Source organism: Pelobates fuscus, chromosome 7, assembly GCF_036172605.1.
Source record: "Pelobates fuscus isolate aPelFus1 chromosome 7, aPelFus1.pri, whole genome shotgun sequence".
NCBI lineage: Eukaryota > Metazoa > Chordata > Amphibia > Anura > Pelobatidae > Pelobates > Pelobates fuscus.
In genome coordinates, this window is record NC_086323.1 from 163,086,263 (window position 1) to 163,100,679 (window position 14,417).

General features: G+C 42.6%; 1 protein-coding gene across 1 annotated transcript in view; it reads right to left on the minus strand.

Moving 5' to 3' along the window:
• The window catches only part of APPL1 (adaptor protein, phosphotyrosine interacting with PH domain and leucine zipper 1), a 55,081-nt gene that overhangs the window by 26,737 nt on the left and 13,927 nt on the right, over positions 1-14,417 (minus strand). The window contains exons 4-5 of the mRNA XM_063426883.1: positions 3,129-3,200; positions 643-730 (exon numbers count right to left, since the gene is read on the minus strand). Coding sequence (XP_063282953.1) covers positions 643-730; positions 3,129-3,200 — 160 coding nt within the window. The remainder of the gene's footprint in view (positions 1-642; positions 731-3,128; positions 3,201-14,417) is intronic.

Below are 14,417 nucleotides of genomic sequence, written 5' to 3' on the forward strand. Positions count from 1 at the left end.
TAGTCGCTCCGCCTCAATCCACAAAGGGAAGCACTGGGAGGCAAGTTTGCATGCGCAGCAGACCGCCAGATTGCACCAATCAAATACTGCTCTAGAAGCAGCATTTGATCTAGAACAGAGGCAGTGTCTCTAGTGGCCGTCTTATTGACAGCCACTAGGACTGTTAAAGGGACACTATAGTCACCAGAACAACTACTGCTTAATGTAGTTGTTTTGGTAAGTATAATCACTGCCTTTAGGCATTTTCATGCAAACACTGCCTATTCAGAGAAAAGGCGGTGTTTATATTGTACCTAGGGACTCCTCCAAGTGCCCTCTCCTCAGATGGCCAATGGAGGTGCTTCCTGGCTCAGTGCTGCACAGTAGGCAGCACTGCCATGTAGCTTCTCCAAGCTCTGCATTGAGACACTCAATTTTCCTCATGGAGATGCATTAATTTAATGCATCTCTATGAGATGCTGACTGGCCAAAATGGCATTTGGCCCCGCCCCTTTACGATTTTAACCAATCCAATGCATTGGACTGGCTAAAAATCTGCATTCTGATGATGTCACCAAGGGGGCGGGCCAACACCAGCAGACCCGCACGGTGCTGGAATTAAGGTGAGTTTTAAGGGGTCTAACAAATAATATACGTATTTACCTTTTAAATCCCTTTCTTTAAACTGGTTAATGGGGAACATCATGGCATCTGCAAGCTGTGTAGAGAGTACGGCATGGCATGAACTCAGCTGTGGGAACAAATGTCAGTGGATTAGAAAAATAATTCTATAAATAAAACAACAGTTGAATATATAATTGTTAACGCTGGACAAAGCAAATATTTACTCTTCAGGTCAAAAACTAAATGTCCACACTGTAATATGTGAAATTGCTACAGGATAATTCACTTAAATATGATATGTTGGACATTTGTAGTGAATTACAATTTTTAGGATAAAACAGCCAAAGTGAAATATATCTGACATTCTTTTCTTTTCAGTTAAATTGTCCCTAAATTCATATTGAAATCTTGATAGTGAACACCTAAGTGAATAATCTTACAATAGTAGATTTACAAGCAAAAGAGAAATACTACAAATTAGAAGTCTGGAAATTAAACATCTTAAAATCTAAGGCATGTTAAATGGACACAAGAATGCCCGCAAAATAATAATAATAATAATAATAAATAAATTAAAAAAATAAAAATAAAAACCACTGTTTAGTAAACAAAGCAAATGAAAACATAAATGCATTTAACCTCTTAAGACCGCAGCCAAGTTGTGATCAAAACAAAACCTGGCATTTGCGCTATAGGTCTGTCCAACCGTAATTCACCTCTTTCATATTAAATGCACCCACACTTATTATATGTCATTTTATTCAGGGGAAACAGGGCTTTCATTTAACATCAAATATTTAGGTCTGGAACATAATTTAATATGAATAAAATATAAACAAATGGGAGAAAATAAGATTTTTTTAAATTTTCTTAGTTCTACGCGACAAAATACTGTTTGCTTTTACTGCAATAAAATACACATATTTGTATTCAGCGATATCTCACGTGTAAAACAGTATCCCTTGTGTACAGGTTTTATGGTGTTTTGGGAAGTTACAGGGTCAAATATAGCGTGTTACATTTTTCAGTTTTTTTACATTGAAATTCGCCAGATTGGTTACGTTGCCTCTGAGACCATATAGTAGCCCAGGAATAAGAATGACCCCCCATGATGGCATACCATTTGCAAAAGTAGACAACCCAAGGTATTGCAAATGGAGTATGTCCAGTCTTTTTTAGTAGCCACTTGGTCACAAACACTGGCCAAAGTTAGCGTTCATATTTGTTTTTGTGTGAAAAAAGCAAAAAACTAATATTTGGCCAGTGTTTGTGACTAAGTGGCTACTAAGAAAGACTGGACATACCCCACTTGCAATACCTCGGGTTGTCTACTTTTGCAAATGGTATGCCATCATGGGTGTAATTCTCATTCCTGGGCTACCATACGCTCTCAAAGGCAACATAACCAGTCTGGCAAATTTCAATGTAAAAAAAAAAAAATGAAATGCAAGCCTTATATGTGACTCTCTAACTTTCCAAAACACCATAAAACCTGTACATGGGGGGTACTGTTATTCTCGGGAGACTTCACTAAACACAAATATTAGTGTTTTAAAACAGTAAAACATATTACAACAATAATATAGTCCATAAAAGTGCCATTCGTTTGTAAAAAATGCAAAAAACTTCACTTTTACTTAAAATATCATCGTTGTAATACAATTTACCAGTTTGAAACACTAATATTTGAGTGTTTGTGACTAAGTGGCTACTAAAAAAAGGACCTCGCGATCACATGGCCCAGGGGGGCCGAAGAGGACGGAGGGGGACTCCCGGGTAAGTACATAAGATCGCAGGGCGTTCTATGCCGCCCTGCAGCGTTTAGAGCCATCTAAATAGGGACAGCATAGAAAGCCCTGCGGTCTTAAGGGGTTAATTATAACTAAAACCCACTTGCAAAAACTGCACATCTTTTGTTTGAAGCCTCTGCAAGTCCTCCCCTTCTAACCCTAACCAGACTTTCGGTGTCTGTCCAATCACAGACTTCCTAATGCAGCTCAATTAAAAGTCTTTGCAAAGCAGGTGCTCCGAGCAATTGCTTGCCTTTTATATGGAGGTCCACTGAGCTAAACTACCAGGAAGTAAACAGAATCGCTTGTTTGATTGACAGCAGGGGGTGTAACAAGGTTAATCTATAAAAGTGTAAATTTCTATTTAAATCTACAGTTTTTATAAAATGAAAATGAGGACATGCTCTTCACACAGAGCACATCAATAAGGTCAAGTGCTTTAACCCCTTAAGGACACACGACATGTGTGACATGTCATGATTCCCTTTTATTCCAGAAGTTTGGTCCTTAAGGGGTTAAAGGTCTGGAGTTTCAATGCAATGTTAATGATTACTATGATCATTCCAAATGGGTTTTATTTGTATGCAACCTGTTTGTCTAAGCAATTATCATTAGTATTATATCACCCAAATGAATTAACAACATAGTAAGAATAGCAGAAAGGAGGTCACAAAAGTTGTGATATCATACTTTCATCATTGTTTTTTTTAAATACACGTATGATGTAAGACTTACCTCATCAATGACCTTTGAAAACTGTTGTAGTGTTGAAGTCATAACCTCATCATCGCCACCTAGTGGAAATCGCTGTAAAAGAAACAAAATTAATCCTAATTCATTCTTGCTGTGGAAGGCAATCTTGTATACAATGTGGTAATTATCCTTTCACTATAAAATATATATTGAGGAAATGTCACATGAAATGGCTATTCTGCATCCTACCACTGGCACCTATTGCTAAACTTCCATACTGAAGCCGTGGCTAAAGGTTAATTCAGAAAAGTAAGAAGGCACAAATCAAACGACCACCCGAGAGCAGACTCTCAAAATCAAACAAGCAAAGGTCTAGGTACATAATACAGAAAGTCCAAGACATATTTATTGAATAAATACAAACAATGTTTTGACCCTGAAAGAGCCTTTCTCGAGATTGAGAAATGATCCTTCAGAGGTGAAAAGTTTGTTTTTTATTCAATAAATTTGCCTTGGGCGTTCTCCAATGTGTTCCCAGGTTTTTACTTTGGTGGCCAAAGGAGAAGGCAGAGGGGCCTGGAGGACAAGTGCCTTTGAAAGTACTTTGGGTTAATCCATTCATAAACATTTAAATGTCTTAAGGTAAAACAGTGCCTAGTACCTGCAGGCACCATGACCACTTGTGATTAAGACGTTCTAGTGCACGGAGCGCTTCTTTAAGGATTTTTTGTTGTTGTTGTTGACCATTTTAATTATGGAGTGTGTTCGAATACAAACCATTACACTACTGACACAAATGATCCAATGTTTTCAGTATGGTTTCCTTAAAGTTGGTTCTAGCAAGCACTCTTTAGCAACCAGAAAAACCTACAGTAAAGACCATTACTGCACAATAGTTTTAATACATTCTGGCACTCATTAAATGTTAATACAGGTGGTGTGGGAATTAAATAGGCATGTAAAAACACTTTCATCTAACCTCTGAAGTTGAGATTTTTACAAGTGGTCCTAAATGAAATGGTAATAAAACACTGCTTTGTCGTGCAATTCACAGAATATATGTTATAAAAAGGTATATATCTTAGAGAATGACAAATGCTTAACAACCAGTCCTAGGGTAACAGCATATATAAACATCCCTGTTCATACTGTGTAATTATCTTGTACCTTGCCCTGTTGCAGGCAGCCTGCAGAATGGTTATTATAGTTATTTTCTGTTAGCTCCCATTTGTGAATTCCCTTTATTAACCCTTCATAATGTGCTCAAACTACTCTAGTAATTAAAGTTCACATGGGTTTGTACTTAAATTTCATCAGCACATGTGCTAGCAAAGGTGTGGGTGGGAAAAGAAGCCTAGAGTATGCTTAGACTACATTGACAACTGAATGACAGGCAAATCAACCTACAACTTGTCTGTTTACTGTGGTTAACCCTTGTGCTGGTTGGAGGAGAATAAAAACAGAGTGACTCATGTCACTCTGTTCAGATGCCAATTTGCTGTCAATCAAGCAAGTGTGTCAGTGACACAGGCAGACATGGGGTAAAGGCAATGGGTTTATCTAAAAAATGGCAACTAAATATATAATTAATTAATGCCAAATTATGTATTAATTATCTACGGTGTGTTCAAAGTGGCACAGCCACTTATTATGTCATATTTTACAAAGACCCCCAAATGCTTTCTAGTGCTAAGCTAAGCGGAGGGTAAGCTAGAAGAAGCTATTTTGTTTGTACAACGTAACTGGGTGGAGCTCACCTGAAGGCCAGTTAAATACAATATCAAAACAATTACACCTATTTCTGGAAGTCACCAGTTTATAAAGTGAATATATAAGTAAACAAAACAACATCACACATTCAAAGAAGCTATTACAATAAGTTCAAGATTAAGTTCTGGAGAAGTACCCATTAGGTTTTGGTTATAATCAAAAATTCAAAACTTTAAAGGGACACTATAGTCACCAGAACAACTACAGCTTAATGTAATTGTTCTGGTGAGTAGAATCATTGCCTTCAGGCATTTTCATGTAAACACTGCCTTTTCAGAGTTTACACATCCCAGTGGCCACTGGAGGTGCTTCCTGGCTCAGTACTGCACAGTAGGCAGCACTGCCGTTCAGCATCTCCACGCTCTGCATGAGGACGCTGAATTTTCCTCATAGAGATGCATTCATTCAATGCATCTCTATGAGGAGGTGCTGATTGGCCAAAACAGTGTTTGGCCCTGCCCACCCGACGATTTTAGCCAATCCAACGCTTTCCCCATGGGAAAGCTTTGGATTGGGAAAGCATTGGATTGGCTAAAAAATAAATAAATCAGCAAATATGATGTCACCAATGAGGCAGACCGGCACAGAGCAGGAAATAAGGTGAGTTTTATTAACTTTTAAGGGGGTTAAAGGGGGAGGGGGGGAGCAAGCAACCTAAATGGTGGGTTTTGCACTATAGGGTCAGGAATACATTTTTGTGTTCCTGACCCTATAGTGTTCCTTTAAACATCTAAAAATGTAACGGAATCACATTGGAACCTCTGGCTCTCCCTAGAGTAGCAAGTTAGCGGACTCAGAGGTGTATATTTTTTCATCCAAAATAAATGCAGGTTGTGTTTTTTGTTTTGTTTTTTAAACTGGCTTTTGTGTCAGAATAAAAATTATTTTGCAGCTTGAAACTGGTAAAAACCCTACTGAATTGTTGTACAAATGGTAAAAATCCTAATGAATTTCAAATAATAGAAAAATACAAAACAGACAGGTGAAAATCTTTTTAAACCCAATCTGCATGTCTACAAATGTTTTCTTGAATTGCTGCTTGTTATCATTTATATTGCATCTGATTATTATATGTGAAGGCACAATGGAGTACGAACCCACTAATGTTATTTTGGTTCAGAGAATATTTACCGTAGTTAAAATATGCTTAAGATAGAATGCAGAAGTTCAAGAGTCGAATACCTACAGCAAAGGTCATTTTGTAGGACTGATCTTGAGAAATAGATTGTATGTTACGTGTGTAATAACAAAGATGAAGTGCAGAGGTTTCTGAAGATTATAGATTTCTGGAGTCACCATATTTTCTATTAACTCTTTCTTTTTGTAGTTTCCAACAATGAACACAATTCTAGACTGAGGGGACACATTTCCACTATATATCAGAAAGTAATGTGTGACATCCCGGTATATGTTACTATTCAAAACAATAAAGAGCATACCATTTACCGGTATCATGCCAATCAGGGCTCAAGATTTACACTCGCCAATGGTGAGAATGTAGTCCCTGTATAAATTATACCCTGGTGAATATGACATGGACTCTCCAGACTTGCAGTGGTCAGTAACTTTTAAAGCAGCACTGTCACAGACTGTGACAGAGCCACTTTAAGGCATGGCCAGTAGCATAGCATTTCAAATTTTAAACCGTGATGCCAATTGTAAATTAACTTTCAGAACTATAATTAAATCAGTATATAAAAACACATTTTGTAGAACTAATTAAATTCAATTTACAGGTTTACTGGACAACTGAATAGTTACAAGCAGCAATATTCGCCAAATCTCATAAAATTGGCCAAATGTAGGTTATACAGGATACGCACACCTCGAAGCAGACAAAACACATTAGATCAGAAACTACAGCCAGTCCAGGCTTCTCCTTGTCTCTTATCCCCTCAAAAATATTAAAACAGTCAAAATTCAAAAGCTGAAAATACACAGAGTATGGTACCCTTCAGTCTCCTACACTGGGCCACAATCTCCAGAACGTACATAAACACCCCTACTCTCAACTCACTCTTGGAGCAGGTGATGCCTACAAGTTAACAATACTCAGCTACAAACTCCAGATATCCTACAGCCTTGAGGGCATTCACTTGTCACCTCCCACCTACACACCAGAGAAAAATCTCAACGTTCATGACATCTACTGGTGAGGAATTCCACCTCAACATAGTAAAAATGTATGAGCAGACTTCAAGAAATACGCACTCCATTTCTGCAGTCCACTTTATTAAATTACAAATGATTCAGATGAAAGCAGATAACTCCAACCAAGTGGGAAGCCAGAAAGAAAGGGAACAAAAACCCGACCACCCACCAACTCTCTCTATACAGTACAGTAGAATACAGTACACAATATGATCTACATTTCATTGCATAACCTTAGCTCCTTCTATATTGAAGACTGGCTTTCCTTTCACAACTCACGTGCCAATGTCCTCAGATTGTCGGAGTTGATCTGACTCCTTGTATAGAGGACAGCCAAGCCTTCTCATATCTGCAATTCACTACTTTCAGAATCTACTGTACACAACTCTATTTGCACACCCTACTATAAGTCTTGCTCCGTACCTTCATTCAACAGCCTTTGTTTCTCTGACGGAAGAAAATTTTTACTTTAAAAAATAGTTGCACATTTTTTTTGTATGGCAAAAGAAAAAAGTTTGATGATAAAACAAAACCACACATAATCAAATATTGGCTAGACAGAGATATTCTGTATTCTCAAGTCAAATGGAAAAGAAATACAGACCATGTGCTTTGATTTCATTCTGGCAGGCTAACAGATCAGATACGCAACATAGAAATATATACTAAAAAATAAAAGTAAATAACAGGAACTCTACTTGCAGAATATACCAAACTGATCCTTTACAGCAGGCTGCCCTGCAAATTGCTGCAGTTTACAGGGACCCTATAGGCACCCAGGCCACTTCAGCTCATTGAAGTGGTCTGTTTGCAGTGCCCGTCAGTTTAACCCTGCAATGGTAATTATTGCAGTTACTGAGAAACTGCAATAATTACATTGCAAGGTTAACTCCACCTCTAGTGGCTGTATACCAGACAGCCAACAGAGGCACTTTCGGATCGTTCGGCGACTTGTCCCCTAACTGATGCTGGACATCCTCACGCTATGCACGAGGATATCCAGCTTCAGCTAAAACCCAATAGGAAAGCATTGATTTAATGTTTTCCTACAGGGTTGTCCTAATGCGATGCGAGGAGGAGCAGAGGCGCGATAGCGAGGGGGGCACTATATGTGATGTGGGATTATTTAAAAATCCTTATTGTATGTGTATTCAATTATTGCACTAACTCCATTTTAACCTTATACTGTGACAATCCTCCATTTTGTCCTCCTAACCTGACTTCTTCAATCCTCCATTTTGTCCTCCTAACCTGACTTCTTCAATCCTCCATTTTGTCCTCATAACCTAACTTGTTCATTTTAAAACTACCTTACATGACAGAATTTCCCAGCACATCTAATACAATAGAACAAAGACTGTATTTTCTATAAAGACATGATTAACACAGGAATTGCTGACTTTTCCTTAAGATTTGCAACATAGTATAGTTTGAAGGCCATGAGAACACAGTAGTAATGAAATGTTCTATTCATAAGAGACCTTGCACCTGGCCACGAGGCCTGAGATCACCGACCGTGTAAAATGACGCTCAAGACCCTTTGTCCCCCACCCGTGTCCAGAACAATCCCACCTCTTGGTGGGTGGACACGGGACTAACCACTTAGTTTTTGAACCAATTAATAATATTGATAGGAGGACACTAATCCCGACACTTAACAATTAATCCAATTAATGATGTTTATTTGCTGATATTCTAATAATCAATGATGACGGAAAATGTCTCTTAAAAGGACCTGCGCGTCCGCTTTTTACTCACTTGCCAATAAATTTTCTCGAAGTTATTTTAACCTGAACCTTGTGTGTCAGACTTAATTACTTCAGCGTATATACGCAATTTGATTTTATTGATTTGGACAGGAACAGATAGACATTTAAACATTTTGGTTTACTGCTAAAAAGTACCATAACAACTTGGCGCCCAACGTGGGGCATCGGGCTATGTCCGGCCGGTGAGCCGTCCTAAGGAAGACAAGGGTGGACGGAGGAATCCAGGGGGAAGGAAAGGAGACTGATCACCTCCAGGTACACGGTAGAGACTTCTGCAGAGCCACCGGTATGTTCCGGCCCCTTTGATTGACCCGTCCACGTGTCTGTGACTGCTTCCCGGGAGGACATCAAAGACAGGTAATATCTTGCCCGGTGCCTCGTTACTCACTTGTTTACCTGCATTTTAGTCTATCTGTTGCCTGGGTGTGTTTGAATTGTTTGCCTGTTTCCCCATTTTGAGATAAAGGGGGGGTGGACCTGCAGGGGATTTGCCTGGGGTTCTGTCTTGCTTGTTTTCCCCTTTTTGGGATAAAGGGGGGTGGACCTGAGGGGACTTGCCTGGGTCTTCAGTATATCTGTCTATCTGTTTGTATTTTGCCCCTTTTGGGATAAAGGGGGGTGGACCTGAGGGGACTTGCCTGGGTCTTCTGTTGCCTGTTTTACTCCTTTTAGGAACCACGGTGCTGTGGTTGTAGGGAAAAAGGGGATTGTTGGAACTGTGGATTTTGTGTAGACTCATAATCTCCTGTGATCCTTCTGGTGACACTTTGAGAGCCCAGCTAGCCTCATTGTGCACGTGGTAACCCACAGTTTCGAGTACTGGGGCTAGTGGAATTCCAAGTTTGGTAACCACTGTCCCGAGTGCCGAGGCGGGGGGGATTCCAGTTTTGGTAAACCTCAGCTTCGGCTGGGGGGGATTCCACTTTTCTTTTGGTAACCACAGCCCTGAGCGCTGGGGCTGGTGGAATTCCAGTTCTCTGTTTATTTGTGGTAGGGGACTTAGTCTTGTGGCAGGGGACTCTGTTTCCAGGGGGGATTCGAGTAGGCATTGCTTGTTTTCCGCATCACGTGGTAGTGAGACTTATAAGTGGGTTTTATAGGGGCACTGCGGGAGTGAGGATAGAGGTGGCCACATTCTTGTGGACTGCTGTGCAGAAGGAGGCTGACGGAACTCGGACCGGTGTCAGTTGTTTTCCGTGGCCGCTGGTAGTGAGACTTATGAAAGTCATTCTCCGAGCGGAGACACTACGGGGTTGAGGGAGGTGACTTTGGAGTAAGCACACGAGTAAAGGAAAGGAATTACTGTTGATTTTATCTGAACTGTGATGCATGCACTGTATTTCAACTGTATTGTTGTCTTGTTTGTTTAATGAGGAGTCTCATGTACTCCTGTGTCTGTCTCTAAGGATTTTTCCTTGCCTTTCATCTTTTCTACACTTTCTATATTATTATACTATCCACTCCCATTCCTCTTAAAAGAGAAGTGATTGGTCACACACTTCTCACCTCGCTCCAATCCGTGTCTACCACCCCGGGTAGGCGGATTCAGTGACTGGTCTACGTTTTGGGAAGACGCACCTGAGAAAGTCCCACGGTTCTCAGGTGGCAGTCGAGCATTGTAGACGTTCCTGTTCAATTTTCCTTCTCTCTCTCTATATCTAGGACGCTGGTATAGGGGTAAAGGGACTATGGGACAGGATTTAGATAAGCCCAGCAAGGGCTGGTTAGCATGTGATTTAGTAGAGAACAGAGAGGGTGAAGAGATGGTTAAAGGTGTTGAGAAGATTGCAAAAGTATGTAAAATTGCTGTACCGACTTGTGGAAGATTGCAACCAGAAAGCTGGCGCAAGTTACTGGCAGAAATGAAAGGCAGGCTTACAGACAATGATTTATTGAAGACTGCTGAAGCATGGTACAGAGTAGCGAAGGCTATTCAGCTAGAAGGTTGGGTTGAGGAAGAAATAAATCACAAAGGTGTAAAATTGTTTGTGTATCATAAGAATTGTGTTGCTGGGGTTTACCCTCAGCCGGCGCCCCAAAATGGCGCCCAGGGGATGTCTATCCCCAAGGTTCAGTCAGCAATAGGTAATAGCCAGCTGACTATGTTCCCCACTCCCGACCCTCCCGAATCCTATCCCACCACCTCCCCTGTCTGCCCGGTCCTGAATTCTGATGGATCTTTCTTTACCCCTTCCCCTTCTCTAACGGTCCCATCATCCTCAGCCATCCCCACACTCCCTTCCATGCCTAATCCTAACATCTCATCTGCCACCTCCTCCCTGCAATCCCTCTCTATGGTTAATCCCCTTCCATCAGCACCCGCTCAACTAACTACCCCTCCCTCCCTTGCTACGATTCCTCTTTCTGCATCCATCCCTACTAATCCCGTCCTGTCTCCTCCCATAACCAGCTCCACCCCAGTCCAATATCCTACCTCCTTAACCGTACCTGCCCACCCTACTCTTCTGCCCTCCACTGCCTGGCCCTACCCCTTCCCGTATCCCATGGCCCTGCCCTACCCCGGTTACCCTCCCTTTTCCCAAGCCACTCCCCAGGTTCCGGTCATGCCCAATCCGGCCCAGTCTGCCCCGGAAGTGCCCATATCAAATATGGCCGCCGCTTCTTCCCTTAATCCTGAAGCAACTCCTTTCCCCGCCTCCAATATGGCGGCCCCCAGTTCAGCCCTGATGCCGGTAATCCCCGGTGACTACCTATCCCCAGGTTATGACTCGCTAGCCACCCCTGCATCTGGGGCTCATTCCCAACCACCGATCCTTTCACCTCACGCGGGCCCTGCACCGCGTAGAAGAGTCAATATCATAGAATTCGATGATGACGAGGAGGACAGGGTGTCCCATGTCTCATCGGAGCTTGCTGCGGGAGCCCCAACTCATCGTTCTATCGATGATCCCTTCGGCCACAAGGGTCGGGGAGAACGGGCCCCTCCTAAGTATGTTGCTTTTAACCCCACTCAAGCTAGTGCTCTGATGAAATCACTCCCTGACCCAGAAAAACAGCCTATGCCCTTCTACCGAGGGATAGTTCAAATTCAAAAGACTTATTCCGCCGCATGGCGTGATCTACTGAGCATTTGTGCTATTAAAGCAGGGGATGCATATTGGCCAAGCATGGCCCGACACCTCAGTACAGATCTGCTCAACAGTGATGTTGACTACCCCTCTGGAGTAACTTTTTGCACCCAATTAAGAGAATGGGCTAAGGACAAACTTGCAGATCAGGCGGCTGGCCTTACTGATGTTATTCAAGATAAAGGAGAATCAGTGGAAAGGTTTCATGCAAGACTGTATCAAATGTTTACAGATTTGGGTTTTGATCTTACTGACAAGATTCATTCACAAATGCTGTCAGGTGCGTTTGTCCAAGGTGTTAAAGACTCTATCCGCAAGGGAATCATTGCTGCACGCCCTGAATATAAGGTTGTTCCCCTGGACACCCTACTTTTAGTTGCTAGAGGTTTGGAATCCGCTCAGACCCCAAGAAGACCCACTTCAGCTCCTCTCATGGTATCCCGCTCCACCCCAGTCCCAAAAGGTACTAGACCGGAGGAGGGGGGACATTGTTTTAATTGTGGAGCCAAGGGGCACTTTAGAAGTGACTGTCCAGAACCTAAAAAGGAGCCAAGGGAGCCCAGAAAGCCCTCCAAACCTGCCCCGGCTCCCAAAGCCACCAAACAGGTTCCGATAATTGAGGAACCGGATGGTTAGGAAATTGGCAAGCCTGTGTCTGTAACCCCTGTAATGGCAGTGTCTACAGGGGATAAGGGGGGGCCACTTGCCACAGTGACTTTGCCCATTGAAGGCCACCCTACCACATTTCTAGTTGACACAGGTGCAGCCCGTAGTGTTCTGCGAGAACAAGACCTGCCAGACCCATCCTTTCTGTCAAATATTGATGTCTCTTGCGTTGGAGTAGATGGCCAGCCAAGACATAGCTCTTTAACAACTCCATTACGAGTTGGCTCTAGCCTGCTTGCTCGCTTTGTGGTATCCTCCACATGCCCAATTAACCTGTTAGGTGCTGATGTTCTCTCACGCCTGCAAGCATCCATCACCTTCACCCCGGATGGGCAGGTAGAGATGTCCACACCTCTATCTGAATCAGACACCTCAGCCTTGTGCTCCTTGCCTCTAATGCTGCATTTAGAAAAGCCCCGTGAGAAAGCAGCAGAATTAAGGTCCAATTTCCCAGAGGCATTAAAAACACAGGTGCCCGCCAAGTTATGGTCCTCAGGCCCAGAGGACATAGGTCACCTAAATGTTCCCCCTGTGGTGGTAAAGCTTATTCCAGGAGCTAAGTTACCAAGAAAACCACAATATCCATTAAAACCAGCACAGGCTGCTGCCATTTCTACCCACATCAAGGCACTCTTGGAGAAGGGTGCCCTGGTGAAATGTAAATCTGAATGCAACACCCCATTATTCCCTGTGAAAAAGAAAACTCCAAAAGGTGAGCCAGAGAAGTACAGGATGGTTCAGGATCTCCGTGCTGTCAATGAAGCTACCGTCCTGGACACCCCTCTTGTACCAAATCCCCATACTCTGCTCTCTGGAGTCCCACCATCTGCAAAATTTTTCACAGTCATTGACCTAGCAAATGCGTTTTTCAGTGTCCCACTGGACCCATCCTGCCAATACCTGTTTGCTTTCACCCATGAGATACAACAGTATACCTGGACTGTCATGCCCCAAGGGGCACAAAATTCACCAAGTCAATTTGCAAAGGCCATGGCCACTATCCTTGACCCATGGCAAGCTGAGCACCCAGAAGTTGTTCTGCTCCAGTATGTGGATGATTTGCTGCTCTGTGGAGATGATATACCCACTACTGAAAAGTGCTCAATTAGTCTGCTTTGTTATTTGGCAGAACAAGGATGCAAAGCTTCGCTCATTAAGCTACAGTTCTGCCAAACCTCAGTAATTTTCCTTGGACATTGCCTATCTCAAGGTACCAGACATCTTACCCGGGACCGGGTGAGAGCTGTACTGGATATTCCAACTCCAAGGACTTCAAAATCTCTCCACGCCTTCCTAGGCCTCATTTCCTACTGCAGAGCATGGATCCCAGAAGCCTCCCTGCTCATGCAACCTCTCTATGACGCACTTAAGTCTGACCCTTTCTGTTTGACTAATGAAGCTCTGGACAATTTCAATGCTCTCAAACGTGCCATTGCTTCTGCTCCTGCCTTGGGCCTACCTGACTACTCCAAACCTTTCAAATTATTTGTCTCTGAAAGACAAGGCCACGCAACAGGAGTTCTCACCCAAACTAATGACTTAAGAGGCCGCCAGAGGCCTATTGGATATTTTTCATGTCAACTGGACATTGTGGCCAGAGGGACTCCTTCCTGTCTCAGGGCTGTTTTTGCTGCAAGAGAGCTCATAGAAAGAACCTCAGACCTGGTCCTTGGCCACCCTCTGGTTGTTTTGGCCCCTCATGATATTTCTGCCATCATCAACCAAGTCCAGCTCAAGCACGTGTCTCCAGCCCGACACCTACGCCTCCAGTGCCATCTTCTTCTACCTGACAATATTTCCATCCAAAGATGTCAAGTTCTTAACCCATCCACTCTTCTTCCACTCCCTGAGGGGGGTATCTATTATGGATTTATCACAGATGAAAC